Source organism: Artemia sp. Qi Xiang Cuo, chromosome 11 (assembly GCF_049724085.1).
Source record: "Artemia sp. Qi Xiang Cuo chromosome 11, ASM4972408v1, whole genome shotgun sequence".
Lineage (NCBI taxonomy): Eukaryota > Metazoa > Arthropoda > Branchiopoda > Anostraca > Artemiidae > Artemia > Artemia sp. Qi Xiang Cuo.
Window position 1 is genome coordinate 2,070,868 of NC_142804.1, and position 24,161 is coordinate 2,095,028.

At 37.1% G+C, this 24,161-nt stretch overlaps 1 protein-coding gene across 2 annotated transcripts in view; it reads left to right on the forward strand.

The window, feature by feature from the left end:
• Window positions 1-24,161, forward strand: part of LOC148946522 (cytochrome P450 4C1-like) — a 175,963-nt gene that overhangs the window by 23,911 nt on the left and 127,891 nt on the right. For both annotated transcript variants that reach the window (XM_089097408.1, XM_089097409.1), the window contains exons 3-4: window positions 10,893-11,002; window positions 13,480-13,570. In XM_089097408.1, coding sequence (XP_088953534.1) covers window positions 10,893-11,002; window positions 13,480-13,570 — 201 coding nt within the window. The remainder of the gene's footprint in view (window positions 1-10,892; window positions 11,003-13,479; window positions 13,571-24,161) is intronic.

Consider the following 24,161-nt stretch of genomic DNA (forward strand, 5'->3'; position numbering starts at 1 on the left):
CCAGCCTGAATGGTTTAAATTCACGAGCTCATAAGTGGGGTATTAGTCCACCAGCCCGAATTGTGGAAATTCACTAGCTCAGAATTGGGGTCTTAGTCAGGGTTCAGATTGGAGCGTTGGGGTCCGACTCTCTGGGCTTTATTTGTCAAGGTCTGAATGCCAAGTGGCGGACATGAGCTCGATTGGGAGCCCCATTGTGAAAATGGAAAACAAAAAACAAAAATATATTGTTGGTATGTGTGTAGAGCATGGCATGGTTACCGCTAGGGCAACAGTCTAACCGTTGAAGGTTTTAGGTATCCGTGAATAAGTTCTAAGGCAAGAGTGGAAGTTGGGACAAATTTTTGGAGGTGCCCGCCTCACCTGCTCAGAGTCTCAGGCAAGTAACCCTAAATTTGAAAAAGTGGAAATTGGTTCAGATTTTCTAAACTGAGCTGAGACAATGAATATATACTATTGGGAAAGTGATTGGAGACGCTGGGCATCCATGAACAAGTGATAAATTGAGAGAGGAATTTGGGACAATATTTGGGGGCGTTCACCCGCCCATAGTCTCCGGCAGGTTACCCAAAAATTCAAAAAACACACAGAGACGACAGACACAAAGAGACGAATCACACACAGAGAGGACAAACACACAGAAACGACACATAGGGACGACACATGCAAAGAGACGATACACACACACAGAGTCAACACATAAAGAGAGATGAGACACACACACAGAAATGACAAAAACACATAGAGACGACACACACAAAGAGACGTCACACACAAACAGATACGAAACACACATAGAGACGACACACACATAGAGACCACACACACACACATAGAGACAACACACACACACAGAGACAACAGCCACAAAGAGACGACACACACACAGAGAGGCGACACACTCAAAGTGACGACTAACAGATAGAGACGAAACACACACACACAGAAGACACACACACAGAGACGACACACACAGAGAGAAGGCACACACACAGAGACGACACACTCAAAGTGACGACTTATACATAGAGACGACACACACACACAGACACGACACACAGAGAGAGACGACACTAACACAGAGAAGAAAAACACACAGAGACAACACACACACAGATACGAAACACACAAAGAGACGACACACGCACAGAGAGGACAAACACACAGAAACGACACACACACACAGAGATTACACACACACAGAGATTACACACACATAGAGACAACACAGCCATAGAGATGGCAGACACACAGATACGAAACACCCACAGAGACGACACATGCACAGAGACGACACACACACACAGAGTCCACTCACACTAGAGAGGACAAACACACAGATACGACAGACACAAAGATACGAATCACACACAGAGAGGACAAACACACAGAAACGACATATAGAGACGACACATGCACAGAGACGATACACACACAGTGTCAACACACAGAGACGACACACGCACAGAGAGTACAAACACACAGACACGACACACACACACACAGAAGACACACACATAGAGAAAACACACACACAGAGAGGGCAGACACACAGAGACGAAACACACACAGAGACATCACAGGCAGAGAGACGACACACACACACAGAGTCGATTCACACACAGAGAGCACAAAAACAAACAGAATACAGACACAATGAAACGAATCAAATAGAGATGTTACCAACAAACAGACACCAGACATATAGACGACACCATCAAAGATACTATGCACACACACACAAAGTCACCACACACACAGAAACGAGCCATACACAAAGAAAAGACAAACACACATAGAGAAGACACAAATACAGAGTAGACACACACACACAGATACGAAACACACATAGAGACGACACACACATAGAGACAACACACACACACACAGAGACAACAACCACACAGAGACGACACACACACAGAGACGACACACACACACAGAGACGACACACTCAAAGTGAATACTTACACAGATATACGACACACACACAGAGACTACAATCACTCAGACACGACACACACACACAGAGAGACGACACACACATAGAGACAACACAGACACAGAGACGACACACACACAGAGACGACAACGCATAGAGAGACGACACGCACACAGAGATGACAAACACACAGAGACAACACACACACACAGATACGAAACACCCACAGAGTCTTCTCTCTGTGTTCTCGTCTTCTCTGTGTTTGTTGTCTTTGTGTGTGTGTGTGGGTGTGTTTGTGTGTGTATGTGTGTTTGTTTTTTTGTTTTTATGTTTGTTTGTGTGTGTTTGTATTTGTGTTTTTGTTTGTGTATGTGTATGTGTATGTGTATGTGAATGTGCATGTGTATGTGTCTGTGTGTGTGTATGTGTATGTGTTTGTGTTTGTGTATGTGTATGTGTCTGTGTATGTGTATGTGTGTGTTTTTGTGTGTGTGTATGTGTATGTGTCGGTGTATGTGTATGTGTATGTGTCTGTGTATGTGTCTGTGTGTGTTTGTGTGTATGTGTTTGTGTATATATGTGTATATGTATGTGTGTGTGTGTGTGTCATCTCTATGTGAGTGTGTCGTCTCTGTTTTTGTGTCTTTTCTGTATGTTTGTTGTCTCTATGTGTGTGTTGCCTCTGTGTATGTGTCGTCTGTGTGTGTGTGTTTCTTATCTGTGTGTGTGTGTCGTCTCTGTGTCTGTTGTCTCTATGTTTGTTTGTGTCGTCTCTCTTTGTGTGTCGTGTCTGTGCGTTTGTCATCTCTGTGTGTGAGTTGTGTCTTTGTGTTTGTCGTGTTTGTGTGTTTGTCCTCTCTGTGCGTGAGTTGGCTCTGCGTGTGTGTGTGTCGTCTCTGTGCATGTGTCGTCTCTGTGGGTGTTTCGTATCTGTGTGTGTGTGTTGTCTCTGTGTGTTTGTCGTCTCTATGTGCGTGTTGTCTCTCTATGTGTTGTCGTCTCTGTGTGTGTGTCGTCTCTGTGTCTGTGTAGTCTCTATGTGTTTTTCGTCTCTGTGTGTGTGTGTCGTGTCTGTGTGCGTGTCGAATCTGTGTGTGTGTCGTCTCTGTGCGTAATTCTTCGCTATGAGTGTGTCGTCTTTGTGTGTGTGTGTCTTCTCTGTGTGTGTGTGTGTCGTCTCTGTGTGGATGTTTTCTCTGTGTGTGTGTATGTTGTCTCTATGTGTGTGTTGTCTCTATGTGTGTTTCGTATGTGTGTGTGTGTGTCGTGTCTGTGTGTGTGTCGTCTATATGTGTGTTTTTAATTTCTGTGTGTGTGTCTCGTCTCTCTGTGTGTGTTGACTCTTTGTTTGTGCATCGTCTCTGTGCATGTGTCCTCTCTTTGTGTCGTTTCTGTGTGTTTGTCATCTCTGTGTGTGATTAGTCTCTTTGTGTCTGTCGTCTCTGTGTGTTTGTCCTCTCTGTGTGTGAGTGGAATCTGTGTGTGTGTGTCGTCTCTATGCATGTGACGTCTCTGTGGGTGTTTCGTATCTTTGTGTCTGCCATCTCTCTGTGTGTGTTGTCTCTAGGTGTGTGTCATCTCTGTGTGTGTGTGTCGTTTGTGTGTGTTTGTCCTCTCTTTGCGTTTGTCGTCTCTTTGTGTGTGTCGTATGTGTTTGGGTGTTGTGTCTGTGTGTGTGTCGTCTCTGTTTGCGTGTCGTCTTTCTACCTGTCTCGTCTCTGTGTGTGTTTGTTCTCTGTGTGTTTGTGCGTAGTATCTATGTATAAGTAGTCTCTTTGTGTGTGTCGTCTCTGTGTGTGTGTCTGCTCTCTATCTGTTTCGTCTCTGTGTGTTTGTCGTCTCTATGTGTAAGTCGTCACTTTGAGTGTGTCGTCTGTGTGTGTGCGTGTCGTCTCTGTGTGGATGTTGTCTGTGTGTGTGTGTGTGTTGTCTCTATGTGTGTTTGTCATTTCTGTGTGTGTGTCTCATCGCTCTGTGTGCGTTGACTCTGTGTGTGTGTGTATCGTCTCTGTGCATGTGTCTTCTCTATGAGTCGTTTCTGTGTGTTTGTCCTCTCTGTGTGTGAATCGTCTCTTTGTGTCCGTCATCTCTGTGTGTTTTTTGAATTTTTGGGTCACCTGCCGGAGACTCTGGGCGGGTGAGCGCCCCCAAATATTGTCCCAAATTCCTCTCTCAATTTAGCACTTGTTCACGGATGCCCAGCGTCTCCAATCACTTTCCCAATAGTATCTATTCATTGTCACAGCTCAGTTTAGAAAATCTGAGCCAATTTCCACTTTTTCAAATTTAGGGCTACTTGCCTGAGACTCTGGGCAGGTGAGGCGGGCACCTCCAAAAATTTGTCCCAACTTCCACTCTTGCCTTAGAACTTATTCACGGATACCTAAAACTGTCAACGGTTAGACTGTTGCCCTAGCGGTAACCATGCCATGCTCTACACACATACCAACAATATATTTTTGTTTTTTGTTTTCCATTTTCACAATGGGGCTCCCAATCGAGCTTATGTCCGTCGCTTAGCATTCAGGCCTTGACAAATAAAGCCCAGATAGTCGGACTCCAACGCTCCAATCTGAACACTGACTAAGACCCCAATTCTGAGTTAGTGAATTTCAACCATTCAGTCTGGTGGACTAAGACCCCAATTCTGAGCTAGTGAATTTCCACCATCCAGGCTGGTGGACTAAGACCCTAATTCTGAGCTAGTGAATTTCCACCATTCACGCTGGTGGACTGAGACCCCAATACTGATCTAGTGGATTTCCACCATTCAGGCTGGTGGACTAAGACCCCAATTCTGAGCTAGTGAATTTCCACCATTCAGGCTGGTGGACTAAGACCCCAATTCTGAGCTAGTGAATTTCCACCCTTCAGGCTGGTGGACTGTGACCCCAATGCTGAGCTTGTGGATTTCCACCATTCAGGCTGGTGGACTGAGACCCCAATACTGAGCTAGTGGATTTCCACCATTCAGGCTGGTGGACTAAGACCCCAATTTTCCAACTCTTGCATTTCACGACAGAAATTCAAAATGAACTTCGAAAAATCAAGAGAATGTAACAGTGACAAGGTAAAGCACAACAATTCAGTACTGAAATATTCCAACTCTTGCATTTCGCGACAGAAATTCAAAATGAACTTTGAAAAATCATGAGAATGTAGCTGTGGCAAGGTAAACCACGACAAGACACTACTGAAATATTCCAATTCTTGCATTTCACGAAAGAAATTCAAAAATGAACTTTGAAAAATTAAGAGAATGTAACTGTGACAAGGTAAAGCACAACAGAACACTACTGAAATATTCCAACTCTTGCATTTCAATGAAAGAAATTCAAAATGAACTATGAAAATCAACAGAATGTAACTGTGACAAGGTAAAGCACAACAAAACACTACTGAAATATTCCAACTCTTGCATTTCACGACAGAAATTCAAAATGAACTTCGAAAAATCAAGAGAATGTAACTGTGACAAGGTAAAGCTGTGGAATTCCACCATTCAGGCTGGTGGACTAAAACCCCAATACTGAGCTAGTGGATTTCCACCATTCAAGACTGTTGGACTAAGATCCCAATACTGAGTTATTGGATTTCCTCCATTCAGGCTGGCGGACTAAGACCCTAATACTGAGCTAGTGGATTTCCACCATTCAGGCTGGTGGACTAAGACCCTAATTTTCCAACTCTTGCATTTCACGACAGAAATTCAAAATTAACTTCGAAAAATCAAGAGAATGTAACTGTGACAAGGTAAAGAGCAACAAGTCACTACTGAAATATTCCAACTCTTGCATTTCACGACAGAAATTCAAAATGAACTTTGAAAAATCATGAGAATGTAGCTGTGGCAAGGTAAACCACGACAAGACACTACTGAAATATTCCAATTCTTGCATTTCACGAAAGAAATTCAAAAATGAACTTTGAAAAATTAAGAGAATGTAACTGTGACAAGGTAAAGCACAACAGAACACTACTGAAATATTCCAACTCTTGCATTTCAATGAAAGAAATTCAAAATGAACTATGAAAATCAACAGAATGTAACTGTGACAAGGTAAAGCACAACAAAACACTACTGAAGTATTCCAACTCTTGCATTTCACGACAGAGATTCAAAATGAACTTCGAAAAATCAAGAGAATGTAACTGTGGCAAGGAAAAGCACAACCAGTCACTACTGAAATATTCCAACTCTTGCATTTCAATGAAAGAAATCCAAAATGAACTTTGAAAAATCATAAGAATGTAGCTGTGACAAGGTAAACCACTACAATACACTACTGAAATATTCCAATTCTTTCATTTAACGAAAGAAATTCAAAATGGACTTTGAAAAATTAAGAGAATGCAACTGTGACAAGGTAAAGCACAACAAAACACTACTGAAATATTCCAACTCTTGCATTTCAATGAAAGAAATTCAAAATGAACTATGAAAATCAACAGAATGTAACTGTGACAAGGTAAAGCACAACAAAACACTACTTAAATATTCCAACTCTTGCATTTCACGACAGAAATTCAAAATGAACTTCGAAAAGTCATGAGAATGTAACTGTGACAAGGTAAAGCACAACAAGTCACTACTGAAATACTCCAACTCTTGCATTTCAACGAAAGAAATCCAAAATCAACTTTGAAAAATCATGAGAATGTAGCTGTGACAAGGTAAACCACGACAAGACACTAATGAAATATTCCAATTCTTGCATTTCAATGAAAGAAATTCAAAATGAACTATGAAAATCATGAGAAAGTAGCTGTGACAAGGTAAACCACGGCAAGACACTACTTAAATGTTCTAGCTTTTGCATTTCAATGAAATAAATTCAAAATGAACTATGAAAATCAACAGAATGTAACTGTGACAAGGTAAAGCGCAACAAAACACTACTGAAATATTCCAACTATTGTATTTTAAAACAGAAATTCAAAATGAACATTGAAAAATCAAGAGAATGTACCTGTGACAAGGTAAAGCACAACAAGTCACTACTGAAATATTTCAACTCTTGCATTTTACGACAGAAATTCAAAATGAACTTCGAAAAATCAAGAGAATGTAACTGTGACAAGGTAAAGCACAACAAGCCACTACTGAAATATTCCAACTCTTGCATTTCACGACAGAAATTCAAAATGAACTTTGAAAAATCATGAGAATATAGCTGTGACAAGGTAAACCACGACAAGACACTACTGAAATATTCCAATTCTTGCATTTCACGAAAGAAATTCAAAATGAACTTTGAAAAATTAAGAGAATGTAGCTGTGACAAGGTAAAGCACAACAAAACACTACTGAAATATTCCAACTCTTGCATTTCAATGAAAGAAATTCAAAATGAACTATGAAAATCAACATAATGTAACTTTGACAAGGTAAAGCACAACAAAACACTACTGAAATATTCCAACTCTTGCATTTCACGACAGAAATTCTAAATGAACTTCGAAAAATCAAGAGAATGTAACTGTGACAAGGTAAAGCACAACAAGTCACTACTGAAATATTCCAACTCTTGCATTTCAACGAAAGAAATTCAAAATGAACTTTGAAAAATTAAGAGAATGTAACTGTGACAAGGTAAAGCACAACAAAACACTACTGAAATATTCCAACTCTTGCATTTCAATGAAAGAAATTCAAAATGAACTATGAAAATCAACAGAATGTAACTGTGACAAGGTAAAGCACAACAAAACACTACTGAAATATTCCAACTCTTGCATTTCACGACAGAAATTCAAAATGAACTTCGAAAAATCAAGAGAATGTAACTGTGACAAGGTAAAGCACAACAAAACACTACTGAAATATTCCAACTCTTGCATTTCAATGAAAGAAATTCAAAATGAACTATGAAAATCAATACAATGTAACTGTGACAAGGTAAAGCACAACAAAACACTACTGAAATATTCCAACTCTTGCATTTCAATGAAAGAAATTCAAAAGAAACTTTCTGAGTATTTTTAGTTTTCCCTCCAAAATTGACCACCTCCCTCCCCTGCCCTCAGAAATGGGGGAACGAAGGGCCTCTGAGCCTTGCCTTTGAGGCAGATCCCATTTATTTTCGATTCTGAGCATCTCTTCGATCGCTCTGAATCTCTTTGAAAAGGTGTAGAGGTCCCATAGAAACGTCTTCCTTTGGCCTCTATAGAACGTGGTTCCTATGGCCTCTATAGAATAACATGGTAATTCCTAGGGCCTCTATAGAATTCAATATAAGCATACTACTAAGGGGGCAGTGTCAAACTTTAGTTTGTAGTGAAGTAATATTTGTCTTGAACAGTCTTGGAAAGAGCTAATAAAACTCAACTGAATATTTGATATATAATTATAAATTGCTGAAAGCTCATTAGTTCAAAATAAAATCTTCTGTAATTTTTATGTTTATTTTCAGTATTGTAATAAGCACAAAAGGAAATATTGGTAATATAATTCATTTTCAGCAAAGCGGAAATGACGCAGTAGGTTTTGGACTTTTACAGTGAAAGAAAGAGGCAAAACCCAAATTCTTGTTTGAAGATTTTTGTTCGTTTCAAGCTTCATTTTGTATTCAATTTAAAATTCACCCGTTTTAAGATTTATTTACTTGTTTACTGATTTACGTTTTGCTGATTTGTTTAGTCGTTAAAGATTTAGTTAAGATTGTTATTACATCTCCTAAGTTTCTGATGAAGATGGGCTAGTTTTATTTATTTATCTCAAAATCAAGCAGTATAAAATGAAAGTAAATAAAATTGCAAAAACACTCCAATAGACCAACAAAGCAACGATTTATAGAAAAAGAAAGCAATACAAAAGGAAAAAAAATAACTGAATATAACCAAAAATAAACAAAACCTTGAGTGTTTATTCAAAGCTGGAAAAAAGGGAAAGGTTACCGATAGAGGGTATATTTTCAGACTATTTTTAGACTGACATATTTCTAATATTAGATTAATATTTTCAGGCTCATATTACCTGAATATTTAAAATTGACTCTATAATACCTGAGTAGATACCGTATAATGTAAAAAAAAAACATTACAAGACGTGAGAAAGTAGACAGCCGCCATACACATAACCGAAACGTTTGAAGCACAGTTTATATAATTATCCAGTAAGTTTACCGCAGATGATTTCTGGCTCTTCATTCTCGGTGCGAACAAAAAGCTCCTCCCACTTATTTGTGCACTTATTGTCCACTTATTGGTGAGCCGGCCAAGTGGTTTTGTCAGTACTTGTTCCGTAGGTGATTATTCTTTGTCTACCCGTGAAAAGATCTAATGCCGCTTATGTTTATACGTTCTCTGGAGCACTCGCACCTCGGTCCGGGTTTTTATAATGGGTGAGATAGGGAAAGATCATACTGCTAATTATATAAACTGTGGTTTGAAGCAACCGTAATCAATCAATTAGTTTAGACAAGGAGACTTAAATAACCTGTGTGGCTTCTCCAAATGCCTTAACAAACCTTTGCTGGTGGCACGAAAGCAAAAAAACACAATGACCTTGCGAAAACGTATCATAACTATGGTTTAATATGTACTAGTGCGTCTATGGTTGTGACTTGGAATCCTATTTTCAACCTGGGAGAAAGCATTTTGAGACGGAAATCGATCATGGAATATCCTCCAGTCATAGACACGATCCTCTGCAAAGACGTTTCAACAAGAAGACCTGAAAGGTTTTCGCAAAAATCTTTGCTTTTTTTATGACAGTTCTCAAGCAAAAAACCTAAAAATGGAAGAAAGTCTAAATTCTATGTAGTATCCCCCCCCCCCCTTCTATAGGTTTGGTACCATTTATTCCCTAGGCTTTGTGCCAAGCGACCATAAGATATTGCGTTAGAATAATAAGGTATATAATTTTCTTTATCTGGGCTCCGAGGAAATGAAACATAACTCTATAAGCACTTGGCATTGTTTGATTTGTACAGTTTGTCTTCTTTTCAATAGCAATAAAAATTTATTGCTCGCCTAGATTCTAATAAAATTAAAAAGGCTTTTCTTTTTTTTACCTTAAAGTTTAGAATTAAAAAGTTACCAAAGGTTTTGCTTATGGGGAAACTAATGCAAGTTTTAGTTCCTAGAACATTATGACCTTTTTATCCGTCGAGCATTCACTGAAAAATAGCTACCTTTGGGTAACGATAGCAGAATTAGTTCTTGATAAGCCAAGAAAGACTGATGCAAGAGAACCTCTAAAATGATTTCGAACTTTACGGAGTAATTTGGTATATAGCAGTTATAAAGTTTTTCATAATTCCAAAAATCCTAAAAGCAACTTTCATGATTTTTTAATTATACTTGATAAAAAAACAGAAAAAGTATAACAGCCGAAAATTTCATAAAAAAAACAAAACTAATAGGGACTTGAAATTTTGCGATCAAATTTTTCGTTTTTTTTTGAAAGTTGGAACAAATACAAAATATAAGACTACGTATTCTAAGGGATAATTCATTCATCTATTTGAGTCCGAAATTAAATGATTCCTATGGAATTTACTTTTGGAACTTGACAGTTCCGTTTTGCTTCTTGTTAATACTGTTGAGTAGGCTAATAGTAATTTTTTTTGAAGGAAAATTACCAAAAATTTTTAATTTTCGTATGGATTTTTTTATTTCGGAATCGCTGTCCCCATATCGAAAAAAATGTCTTTTTGCAAGCTATTTACATCTTGCAAGCTACTGATGTGATCACGAGTGAAAAAACAACGAAAGCAGTATTGTTGCTCTGCATCACATCTGCTTCAATGCATAGGTGCAAATAGTCAACATTCTAGGGGGAAAGAAACAGGCAATTATTTGGTAGGGAGTCACCGGACCTATCCTGGTACCTGGATGATATCCTCTGTTGCTTTCTGTGTGCAGTTTTGCTGCTGATTTGCATTTTTTTTTGTTGTATTTTTTTTTGTTTTATTATTGATGTTAATTTTTTTTTTTTTTATTACAGAAATGACACGACTGCTTTTCAAGGAATATCCAGAAAAATACGGCCCGATATTTCGTTTTTGGACTGCCTTCATTCCTAGAATAGGTCTTTGTAGTGCCAGACATGCGGAGGTAAATTCAATTCTATTCTCTCTTTCTTTGTTTGCGTTTTCTTTTTTCTATTACGGTTTTGTGTTTTATGTATACAAAAGGAATATCTATAAAAAAAAAACTGTTGCTTTTTGAGAATTTACCTTGTTTCAAGCTATAAAAGTCCATTTTTTTTTTTTACAGTAAAGTGCAAAATCAAAATATGAAAGAGTAGAAACTGCCCGAAATAGCAGAGAACCACTGTCCTGTTGAAGCATTCGTTAGATCTGCCACGACGTAATCTAGTTTTGGTGAAAACACGAGATCCTTTGGATGTAAATTCAAAGCTCTTGAGATTTTCTTTTTATTATTATTGTTCTTTTATTTCTCCTATTTTAGTATTTATAGTTACTTTTAATCTATAACATCGCATTCTTTAAATACCAGTATTGATAAAAACCAAGCGATATTTTTGAAGCATTTATTTAATCAATGTGAACTTGTATATATTGCAAAAGTAGCGTCATGTTTGCTATCGACAAGCCGGGGGCGTCAATTCACAAAAATCTTGGGAGGTAGGGGGAGTTGCAATTTTCTATATGAGCTTTTATGGGGTTAGTACAATGTATTCAACGTGTGATTACTTTATTGATAATGAATCTTGCGTTAATATCTAGGAGGGGGGAGATAAATTTGTCGCATTTTTCAATTTTTCAATGCAAGTATCGAAAAAGGCATTTCTCAGTGAAAATATCCCCCCCCCCAAAACAATAGTGTTTTTTTTAATTTAGGGGTAGCACAGCCTCCCAATTGACACCGCTGCAACAAGCTAAGAAATCTAGTTACCAATTTCAATTGGTATCAGTTATGGCTGTGGAATATGTGCTTGGTTGTTTTAGATTTAGGACAGTCATGCTGTGATCCTGAGAATTTCTGATGATCGACGCTGAATTATTTTGGAGTTAAAATCAGCCAAGAGAGTCGCAACATATCTATCTTTACGATTTGTGCTCTTTGAATAATATGGAACCCTTACCCCTAGGACTGGACGTGTAGGCCTACTGTTACTTTAAGGGGCTCCTCTCGACCTTTTGATCAGTCTGTTCAAATATTAGTTTTAAATGTCGATCCGATGCCACTTGAGGCACCTCGGGCACATTGGATGCTGAAAGGGCGAAAAATCATCTTCCAATCAGTTCTGGCTCTTAAAAAAAAGAACATTAGAACTCAGAATGTGGGATTGAATGAGCCCTTAATCAACTTTCTACGACCGTTCATTTTATATAGTTGCACCGGTAGAAATAAAAATAAGTTCCCATCGCAAGTTATGATGCGTAAATCTATTTTTAGTTTTTACAATTTTAAAATTAGTCTATTAAAAAGCAAATTTTTCACAGTATTTTGAAAATTTGTCAAGGATTGAGCACGGTCTAAATGTCACTGTATCTTGGAATTTTTTGGCTATATAGTCTCCGCAAATGCCCCATCCTTATATGTTCTATTGGTCAAAGATAAATAATAGTCAACGTATAAATTTGCATTGCAGATGGGAACACCCTAATCTACGCATAGGCATATTTTTCATTTTTAAAAGAAATTCCCAGCATTTTTTTAGTTATATGTGTCAAGTATTGTAATCGGTCCAACTGTATTCAATGTCCGAATTCTGCAATAAGTTGGCCACCCTCTACATTTGATAACAAATACTTCTGCCAGAATTCGGTTGGATTTTGACCGCTTTTTCAGTGGGTCGTTTAAGAGGATAACATGTATACATTCTTTGGGGGGGGAGGTACGTAAAGCCCTATCTATTACCACCAAAAGTGGGTGGTACGTTTTTGGCATTACTAAGATAGTGCAGTAAATAACAGTTCAAATAGAGAACAATCATTTTATTAGACAGTAAAAAAACAAAAAAAAAAGAAAAAATACTGGATATTTCGATCACAGATACAGTCATCAGCAGATACACGTCATTAACAGTATATCTGCTGATGATGGTCACTCATGGGTTCAAAATATCCAGTATTTTTTATTGTTTTTTTTCCCTGTCTGATAAAGTGATTTATCCCCATTTGAACTGTTATTTATCGTCATGGAAAGGCAGTGTGGTCTTCAAAAATACCTAAAATTGTGCAACAGATAAGCAAAGCCTGGAGGAAACTCTGGGGGCTTAAGCTCATTTGGCCATCACAAGTCGCAAGGCATTCTCCCTTGAGGATGGTCAGTCTGCCAGTCAGCGAAGAAACTGAGAAGGCGTTGTGCGCTATGAGCTTAAGGAAGGTTTTTGCTGTTATGTGATTTCAGTAGTAGTAACATAAAGTTTTTCCATTTTTATGTATTCTTAGTCTTTCAAGGGGAGGGGCAACTCCCCTTTCCCCTCCCCTTGAAAGGTTAAAGCTTCTTTAACCTCAGGCTAAAAAAGGTTAAGGCTAAAAAAGGTTATAACCTGAATTTTGGATTTAATCTGTTTTGATTTTTCGCCGGCTAGGTTATCACCAAGATTGTTTTTGTTTTAGCCGTTACTAAGCAGCACGAAGCTGATTAAGAAGAGTATTGACTATGATTTGGCTCGTGATTGGCTGGGAGACGGATTACTTCTTTCCTCGGGTAATATATTTCAATTTACGTAAGTTATTATATTGTTAAGCTATGTTGATTTTGGAGATCTATTATGATTCTGTCTTTTTGCATGATACAGTGAAGACCCATTAAAAATGAGATTTCATTAATGCCGAGATGCAGCAAGTGCTAATTTAAGCCAATCATAATTTTTCTTAAAATTTTCAACCAATCCGAAGGTTCTATGAAAAACTTGATTGGCTCAAATTAGTGGCATATAAATTTTAAAATTAATAAATAAATAGTCATATTTATACCTAAGGTGAATAAAGATACGTTTTTTTTAGTTTTCTCTTCAATTACTTTATAGCTTTCAATGGGGTGCCAGGTTTTAGACAAAATGAAATAATTGCTCTTCAAAGAAAGGCTCATTCCCCTTCCCTCCTAATTTTATATAGCTAAAAAATGTTGTTTAAATGATAACTAATTCAATCAATAAAATAATTCTAAAAACGTGCCGAGTTGAAATCGAACGCTAGCCGCCCACGTTCCAGGGGAGTATTCTAGCACTGACCCTTGGATGCTTCGTTAAAATTGTGGAAAATTGCTATATCTATATAATGGGAGCAATTCTATTTTACAGGATTCTGGCATTTTAGTGACTTGTTTTTATTCATGGAGGGGAGAGGGTGGGGACACTTGTAGAAGTTAGTATGTCTGTGAAAACCCACGGTTTTATTCTACCTGAAACCTGACATTTATTGAAAACTAAGTTGTTGAAAAGAGAAGTAAGAAAGCGCATGTTAATTCACCGTACAAATAAATATGACTGTTAATTGTTGGTTGTTAATTACAGAGGTATGACTGAGGTAAACTCAAAATTAGTATCAAACAGTTCGTGGTAACGAACTGTAAGTAAGGAGCGACCCGGCTCAATAGTAACCGAAACTCTAAAAACCGGAATTTTGATACCCATAGATACATAAATAGAATCAGATTTTTATGCTGATTTCAAATATATAAGTTTCATTAAGGTTTTTACCCATCAAAAGTTACGCGCCTGAGAAAATTTGCCTTATTTTCAAAAAAAGGGGGAAACACCCCAAAAAATCATAGAACTTAAATGCAAATCACACCATCGGATTCAGCGTATCAGAAAAAGCTACTGCGGAAGTTTCAAGCTCCTATCTGCAAAAATGTGGAATTTTGTATTTTTTGTCAGAAGAAAGATCAGGGACGCGTGTTTATTTATTTATTTTTTTTTATTTTCCCAGGGGTGATCGTATCGATTCAGTAGTCCTAGAATATCGTGAGAGGGCTCATTCGAACGCAAATTAAAAGTTTTAGTGCCCTTTTTAAGTGACCTAAAAGATTGGAAGGCAACTTGGCCCCCTCCCACGCTCAGTTTTTTTCCAAAGTGACCCAATCGAAATTTTGAGATAGCCATTTTCTTCAGCATAGTCGAAAATCTAACAAATATGTCTTTGAGGATGACTTAATCCCCCACAGTAGTAGTAAGGGTGTACGCACTTTCAAGCGTACATTCAAGCGTACATTCACGCCTACAAGAAGCTCAAAAGTGTAATAGATATGAACCCTACAAGAAAAACCCACGCGTGTGACATTAGAGTTAGACATGGGCATTTTAAAAGCTGGCATGATAACAACCATACACATGGACATTGCGAAAAAAACAAACAAAACAGACTGGTTTTTACATTGCAAAAAAAAGCTGGCAAGGTGTACGCTGGTTCCTAAACATTGGAAAAAGCAAGATATTTATTATAAATTTGGAACAATATCAATCTTTGGAAATGGTTAGCGATAACATTTTTTTGGCAATTGGCATTTTGTCTGATAACAGGTACCATTCATTGCGATCATAGCTCTAAAAAAAAGAAGAAAAGGGTTTAGCATTTGCGAATACTTCGATGTGTTCGGTATAATACACAAGTGGTGTTTTGAACAGGGTTGTCAGTTTAAAATAGAGTCTAACGAGGGCTTGTTAACTCAGGCAATTTGTTATAAACGGGTATTTATATTCTATTCACTTCTTGTTCCCTTAATTTTTTATAGTGGGTTTTTACAACTAAGAGGAAACTGACCCGACCAAAGAGTATTTATATTCTTGTCACTTTTCGTTCCCCCAATTTTTCAAAGGGGGTGTTTACAACTAATGGGGAACCTGGCCCGACCAAAGAGTCTTTATATTCGTGTCACTTTTCGTTCCCCAAATTATACACAGCTGTTTTTTAAACATTAGGGAAATGTGTCCAGTCCAAAGATTATCTCTATTATTTACACATTTAGTGCCCCAAATTATACAATGAGTGATTTGAAATCTCATAGGAACCTGGCCCGACCAAAGAGTATTTATATTCTTATCACTTTTTGCTACCCCTATTTCTGAACATGAGTTTTTTAAGCGTATGCGAAAACTGACCAAAAAAAAGATTATTCATATCAATTTCACTTTTCAGTCCCCTAATATCTAAATGAGGATGTCTAAAACAAAGAGGAACCTGGCCGGAATAAAGATGCGTTAGATTCTTGTCACTTTTCTTTCCCCTAATTTTTTAAAGCGGGTGTTTGCAACTAAGGGGAAACTGGACCGACCAAAGAGTATTTATGTTCTTGTCACTATTAGTTCCCCTAATTTTTTAAAGTATGTGTTTACAACTAAGGGGGAAACTGACCGAATCAAAGAGTATTCATATTCTTGTCACTTTTTATTGCCCCAATACTTCAAAGAGGGTGTTTAAAACAAAGAGGAAACTGGCCGGAATAAAGAGTATTTATATTCTTGTCAATTTTCGTTCCCCCAATTTTTCAAAGCGGGTGTTTAAACCTGAGGGGAAACTGGCCCGACCAAAGAGTATTTATATTCTTGTCACTTTTCGTTCCCCCAATTTTTCAAAGCGGGTGTTTACAGCTAAGGGGAAGTGGCCCGACCAAAGAGTATTTATATTCTTGTCACTTTTCGTTCCCCCAATTTTTCAAAGCGGGTGTTTACAACTATTAGGGAACCGGCCCGACCAAAGAGTATTTATATTCTTGTCACTTTTCGTTCCCCCAATTTTTCAAAGTGGGTGTTTACAACTAAGGAGGAAACTGGTCCGACCAAAGAGTATTATATTCTAGTCACTTTTCGTTCCCTCAATTTGTCAAAGCAGATGTCTACAACTACGAGATTACTGGTCCAATCACAGTTTATTTATATTAGAGTCATATTTTAGTCCCCTAAATTGTTACAGCGGGTTTTTAATACGACGAGGAAACCTCCATGGCCAAGTTTTATCTATATTATTGGAGATTTTCGTTCCACAAGTTTGTCAAAGAGGGTTTTTAAAAATAATGTGGGAACTGGTCCGACCAAAGAGTATTTATATTCTTGTCACTTTTCGTCCCCCCAATTTTTCAAAGCGGGTGTTTACTACTAGGGGGTAACTGGCCGGAACAAAGATTATCTATATTTTTGTCACTTTTCTGTTCCTCAGTATCTAAATGTGGATGTTAAAGACAAAAAGTAAACTGGCCCGACTAATCTGTGATTATATTCGTGTCACTTTTTGTTACCCAAATTTTTCAATCTGGGTGTTTGCAACTAAGGGGAAACTGGCCCGACCAAGGAATAATTATATTATTGTCACTTTTAGTTCCGCCAATTTTTCAAAGCGGGTGTTTACAACTAAGAGGAAACTTGCCCGACCAAAGAGTATTTATATTCTTGTCACTTTTCGTTCCCCCAATTATTCAAAGAGGGTTTTTAAAACTAAGTGTAAACTGGCCCGACCAAAGAGTATTTATATTCTTGTCACTTTTCGTTACCCCAATTTTTCAAAGAGGGTGTTTACAACTAAGGGGGAAACTGGACCGACCAAAGAGTATTTATATTCTTCTGGCCCGAAAGATTATTTATATTCTTGTCACTTTTCGTTCCCCTAATTTTTCAAAGTGGGTGTTTACAAGTAAGGGGGAAACTGGTCCGACCAAAGAGTATTTATATTCTTGTCACTTTTCGTTCCCCCAGTTTTTCAAAGTGGGTGTTTACAACTAAGAGGAAACTGTCCCGACCAAAGTGTATTTATATTATTATCACCTTTCGTTCCCCCAATTTTTCAATGAGGGTGTGTACAGCTTAGGGGGGACCTGGTCTGACAAAAGAGTATTATATTCTTGTCCCTTTTTGTTCCCCAAGTTATTCAAAATGGGCTTTTAAAACTAAAAGGAATGACAGAAGGGCGTATTAGTGAAATTATAGTTGAGGGCGAGTTTCTAGTGAAAAACCACTATGTATGAGTTTAAACAAGATAAAGTTTTATAAATTAATGAAGAGTGTTTTGGGGGAGATTGGTGTATTGGCAGACGGAGGTAGTACCGAAGTTAGAATGGAGGGAGAGTCTCAAGAGAAAAATCAATGTGGATGAGTTGTAATAAATTTGTTTTAAAAAGAACTTAATGAAAATGGCTTGATTGGCAGAAGGATGTATTAGCGAAGTTATAGTGGAGGGCGAGTTGGTAGCGAAAAACCAGTATGGATAAGTTGAAATAAAAATTTCTTAACAAGAAATGACTGAAAAGTGTTTTGGGGGAGATGGGTTGATTGGCAGAAGGATGTATTAGCGAAATTATAGTGGAGGGTGAGTTGCTAGCGAAAACCCCGTGTGGATGAGTTGAAATAAAAGAAATTAACAAGAAATGGCTGAAAAGTGTTTTGGGGGAGATGGGTTGATTGGCAGAAGGATGTATTAGCGAAGTTATAGTGGAGGGCGAGTTGCTAGGGAAAAATCTAAGCTAATAAGGGTTTTTGACCGTAAACTCTAGTTTTGTGTAAAAAAATTATGGAAAATACAATTAGTTGGTTCATAGGTGAAACTTAAGTCCAGGTATGGATCGAAAAATAAACTATTTCTGTAGAATCTGAGCTAATAAGGGTTTTTTACCATAAAATCTAGTTTCCTGTAAGAAAATTATGGAAAATACAATTCTCTCGTTCAGATGTGAAACTTAGGTCCATTCTCTGGTTCAAATATGAAACTCAATTCCAGTTTTGGATGCTCATAATAATGACGACTTATGGTTCTAGTTCAATATTTTTTTTCATAAAAACAAACTATTTTTTTTAAAACTTCGAAATTATTCAAATTTTTTTTTGTATGTGTCTTAAAATGAGAAAATATGCATTCAGCTCCAACATTTGTACTGTGTGATTGGTCAGACACACGATTTGGCTTTCCCACTGGTATTCTATGTCCAGATATCGACACTACCTAGTCTATTGCATGTATTAAATCAGTATTTTTTACGCAGTGGAACGATAAACACATAAGTCATATCTTTTAAAAAAGTGAAGATGGAGCACTTTAATTAAGTTTGTTCACATGTCAATGTTATTGTAGCATTTAATGCTGACAAGGAGAAGTTTTTAAACTATGAAACAAGTAACAATGATAGCACTATTGGAAATGTATGTGTTCATTGTCATGACAGTAAGGAATTTAATTTCTTTGGAGTACCAAAAAAATTAAACTCTTTTTATGGTGGATATGCAAGAGTGAGATATCCAGAGATGATAGCACTCAAACAAAATGCCAATATAAAAATAATAGTTGATGAAGAGAGACATCTTCTTGCCTGTGCTTATGGTAACATGCTACCTCTTGTTGCACCCCATCGTCAACTTTCGGGTATTAGCATTCAACGGAAGATCAAAAGAAGACAGGCATATTCTTCTACTAATATCATAAACCATATCTTGTCGACGTGCCGAAACTGTTACCTTTGTAAAAATAATGTTGTAATAGACAGTGAAATTGCCGGAAAAATAAAAAGGGCATTGGCAGAAAATATCACTAAGGAATATAAAGATGAATCGATGAAAAACAAAGTGCCAGCAAACGTCACTACCATTAATCAAACAATTATTGAACCAAATAATAGCAAAGATGATGTGCATATTGAACATGTGGATGACCCCCCATTAGAAATGTGTTCACATGCTAGTGTTATTGTAGCATTGAATGCTGAGAAGGAGAAGTATTTGAACTATGAAACAAGTTGTTGTCTCTTAACACACTGAAACAAGTGTGTGTTGTCTCTGTGTGCGTGTCGTCTCTCTGCGTGTGTCTTTTCTCTGTGTGTTATCGTCTCTGTCTGTGCGTGTGTCGTCTCTATCTGTGTGTCGTCTCTGTGTGTGTGTGTGTGTGTGTGTGTGTGGGTTGTCTCTGTGTGCATGTAAATTTCTGTATTGTTTATCCAAGAAGTGAATTCAAGAAAGAGTTTGTTACTTACTTACTTACTTACTTACTTACTTGCTTACTTACTTACCTACAATTTTTTCATTCTGATACCTAGATTTTGACAATGTTATCCCATATGTCCGACAATAGATGTACGCAAATTAATTTTCTTACATCGTTGATGTTTTAATAGACATTCTAAACGCTTGATATGCTAGCTTACTCTAAAAAATAATGAACACATAACAATGTAATATTTTTAATGAAATAATGTTATGTAGAATATTAATACAAAAATATATTATGATACATTATTAATATCCATGATTAAGTTTGGACATTTTGAATTTGTTCCATAAAATAGTTCACCATGTTCTCTCTTGATATTGTAGTTATTGTCTTCTCTTAGTTCGTAATCAGTAGAATAATCATTATTCCATTTTGAATCATACACAATTTTTATTGGTGTCTTATTAACAGGCTCAATATGCTTTTCGTCTTTGGTATTATCTGATTCATTGACTGTTTGATCAATGTCAGTAACGTTTACTGTTTCGTTATTTTTCATTTTTACATCTATATTTTCCATAATAATATTATCTAACAATGACCATTTTATTTCTCTGGCAATTTCACTGTCTATTATCACAATTTTTTTACACAAGCAACAGTGTCGGCATCTAGAAAAGATATGGTTTATGATATCACTAGCAAAGTAGGCCTTTCTTTTCCTCTTTGCTTTCATTTGAATGCTAATACCTGAAAGCTGACGAAAGGTTCTATCAATAGGTAGCATGTTACCTATAGCACTAGCATGAAGATACCCCTCTTCATCAACTATTATTTTTATGTTGGCATTCTCTTTGAGTACTAACATCTCTGGAAATGATACTTTCGCATATCCACCATTTGTGTAATGGAATTTTTTTGGTACTTCAAAGATATTTAATTCCTTAGTGTCATGACAACGCGCGCATACGTTTCCGATAGTGCTACAACTTGTGCTTTTTTTATAGTTCAAATACTTCTCCTTGTCAGCATTCAATACTACAATAACACTAGCATTTGAACACATTTCTAATAGGGGGTCATCCATATGTTCAATATGCACTTCATCTTTACTATTATTTGGTTCATTAATTGTTTGATTAATGGTAGGGACGTTTGCTGACACTTTGTTTTTCATTGATTCATCTTTATATTCCTTAGTGATATTTTCTGCCAATGCCCTTTTTATTTTTCCGGCAATTTCACTGTCTATTACAACATTATTTTTACAAAGGTACCAGTTTCGGCACGTCGACAAGATATGGTGAATGATATTAGAAGAAGTGTATGCATATCTTCTTTTGATCTTCCGTTGACTGCTAATACCCGAAAGTTGACGATGGGGTGCAACAAGAGGTAGGATGTTACTATAAGCACTGGCAAGAAGATATCCCTCTTCATCAACTATTATTTTTATGTTTGCATTTTCTTTGGGTGCTATCCTCTCTGAATATCTCACTCTTGCATATCCACCATAAGAAGAGTTGAATTTTTTTGGTACTCCAAAGAAATTAAATTCCTTACTGTCATGACAATGCACACATAGATTTCCAATAGTGCTACCCTTTTTACTTGTTTCATAGTTTAAATACTTCTCCTTGTCAGCATTCAATGCTACAATAACATTGACATGTGAACACACTTTATTAAAATGCTCCATCTTCACTTCTTTAAAAGATATAACTTATGTGTTTATCGTTACACTGCGTAAACAACACTGATTTAATACATACAATAGACTAGGTAGTGTCGATATCTGGACATAGAATACCAGTGGGAAAGCCACATTGTGTCTCTGACCAATCACAGAGTACAATTGTTAGAGTCGTAATCATATTTTGTCATTGTAAGATACATACAAAAAAAAGTTGAATAATTTCGAAGTTTTAAAAAAAATAGTTTGCTTTTATGAAAAAAAAATTATTGAATTAGAAACATCAGTCTTCATTATTATGAGCATCCGAAACTGGACTTAAGTTTCACATTTGAACCAGAGAATGGACCTAAGTTTAACATTTGAACGAGAGAATTGTATTTTCCATAATTTTCTTACAGAAAACTAGAGTTTATGGTCAAAAACCCTTATTAGCTCAGATTCTACAGAAATAGTTTATTTTTCGATCCTTACCTGGACTTAAGTTTCACCTATGAACCAACGAATTGTATTTTCCATAATTTTCTTACAAAAAACTAGAGTTTACGGTCAAAAACCCTTATTAGCTTAGATTTTTCGCTAGCAACTCGCCCCCCACTATAACTTCGGTAATACACCCTTCTGCCAATCAACCCATCTCCCCCAAAACACTTTTCAGCCATTTCTTGTTAAAATTTTTTATTTCAACTCATCCACACGGATTTTTCGCTAGCAACTCGCCCTCCACTATAACTACGCTAATACATCCTTCTGCCAATCAACCCATCTCCCCCAAAACACTTTTCAGTCACTTCATGTTAATTTTTTTTTATTTCAACTCATCCACACGGGTTTTTCGCTAGCAACTCGCCCTCCACTATAACTTCGCTAATACATCCTTCTGCCAATCAAGCACTTTTCAGTCAATTCTTGTTAAAAAAAATATATTTAAACTCATTCACATGGGTTTTTCGCTAGCAACTCGCCCTCCACTATAACTTCGCTAATACGTCCTTCTTGCAATCTACCCATCTTCCCCAACACACTTCTGCAAGGTATCATTAAAATTGTTATTTAAATTCATTCCCACGTGCTTTTTGGTAGCAACCTGCCCTCCACTATAATTTTACTAATAGATCTTTCCGTCATTCCTCCTAGTTGCAAACCCCCACTTTGAAAAATTGGGGTACCGAAAAGTGACAAGAATAATAATACTCTTTGGTCGGGCCAGTTTCCCCCTAGTTGTAAACACCCACTTTGAAAAATTGAGGAAGCGAAAAGTGATAATAATATAAATACTCTTTGGTCGGGCCAGTTTCCTCTTAGTTGTAGACACCCGTATTGAAAAATTAAGGGAACGAAAAGTGACACGAATATAAATACTCTTTGGTTGGGCCAGTTTCCCCCTTAGTTGTAAACACCCACTTTCAAAAATTGGGGGAACGAAAAGTGACAAGAATATTAATACTCTTTGGTCGGGCCAGTTTCCTCTTAGTTGTAAACACCCGCTTTGAATAATTAGGGGAACGAAAAGTGGCAAAAATATAGATACTCTTTGGTCGGGCCAGTTTCCCCTTAGATGTAAACAACCGCTTTGAAAAATTGGGGGAACGAAAAGTGACAAGAATATAAATACTCTTTGGTCGGGCCAGTTTCCCCCTAGTTGTAAACACCCACATTGAAAAATTGGGGGAACGAAAAGTGACACGAATATAAATAGTCTTTGGTCGGGGCAGTTTCCTCTTAGTTGTAAACACCCACTTTAAAAATTTGGGGGACGTAAAGTGACAAGAATATAAATACCCTTTGGTAGGGCCAGTTTACCCTTAGTTGTAAACACTCGCATTGAAAAATTAGGGCAACGAAAAGTGACAAGAATATAAATACTCTTTGGTCGGGCCAGTGTCCCCTTAGTTGTAAACACCCGCTTTGAAAAACTGGGGGGACGAAAAGTGACAAGAATATAAATACTCTTTGGTCGGGCCAGTTTCACCCTAAGTTTTAAAAACCCCCTTTGAAAAATTGGGGGACCGAAAAGTGAAAAGAATATAAATACTCTTTGGTCGGGCCAGTTTCCTCTTAGTTGTAAACACCCGCATTGAAAAATGTGGGGAACGAAAAGTGACAAGACTATAACGACGCTGTGTTATTCGCGGTTACCTCTTATAGTTAAACAAAATATTTGAATAAGTGTGTGACCAAAAAATGAAACGAATATAGATACTCTTTGATAGGACAAGTTTTCTCTTAGTCGTAAAGAAAAGCTGTGAAAAATTGGGGGACCGAAAAGTGACAAGAATATCAAAACTCTTTGGGCAGGCCCGTATCCCCTTAGTTCTAACACCCGCTTTGAAAAATTAGGGGAACAAAAAGTGACAAGGATACACATACTCTTTGGGTGGACCAGTTTTCCCCTTAGTTTTAAACACCCTCTTACAAAAATTGGGGTACCAAATATTGACAAGAATTTAAATACTCTTTGGTCGGGGCAGTTTTCTCTTAGTTGTAAACACCAGCTTTGAAAAATTAGGGGAACGAAACGTGACAAGAGTATAAATACACTTTATTCGTGCCAGTTTACACTTAGTTGTAAACACCCTAATTGTAGATTTAGGGCAATGAAAATTGACAAGAATATGAATAATCTCTGATTGGACCAGTTTCCCCCTTAGTTGTAAACACCCACTTTGAAAAATTGGGGGAACGAAAAGTGACAAGA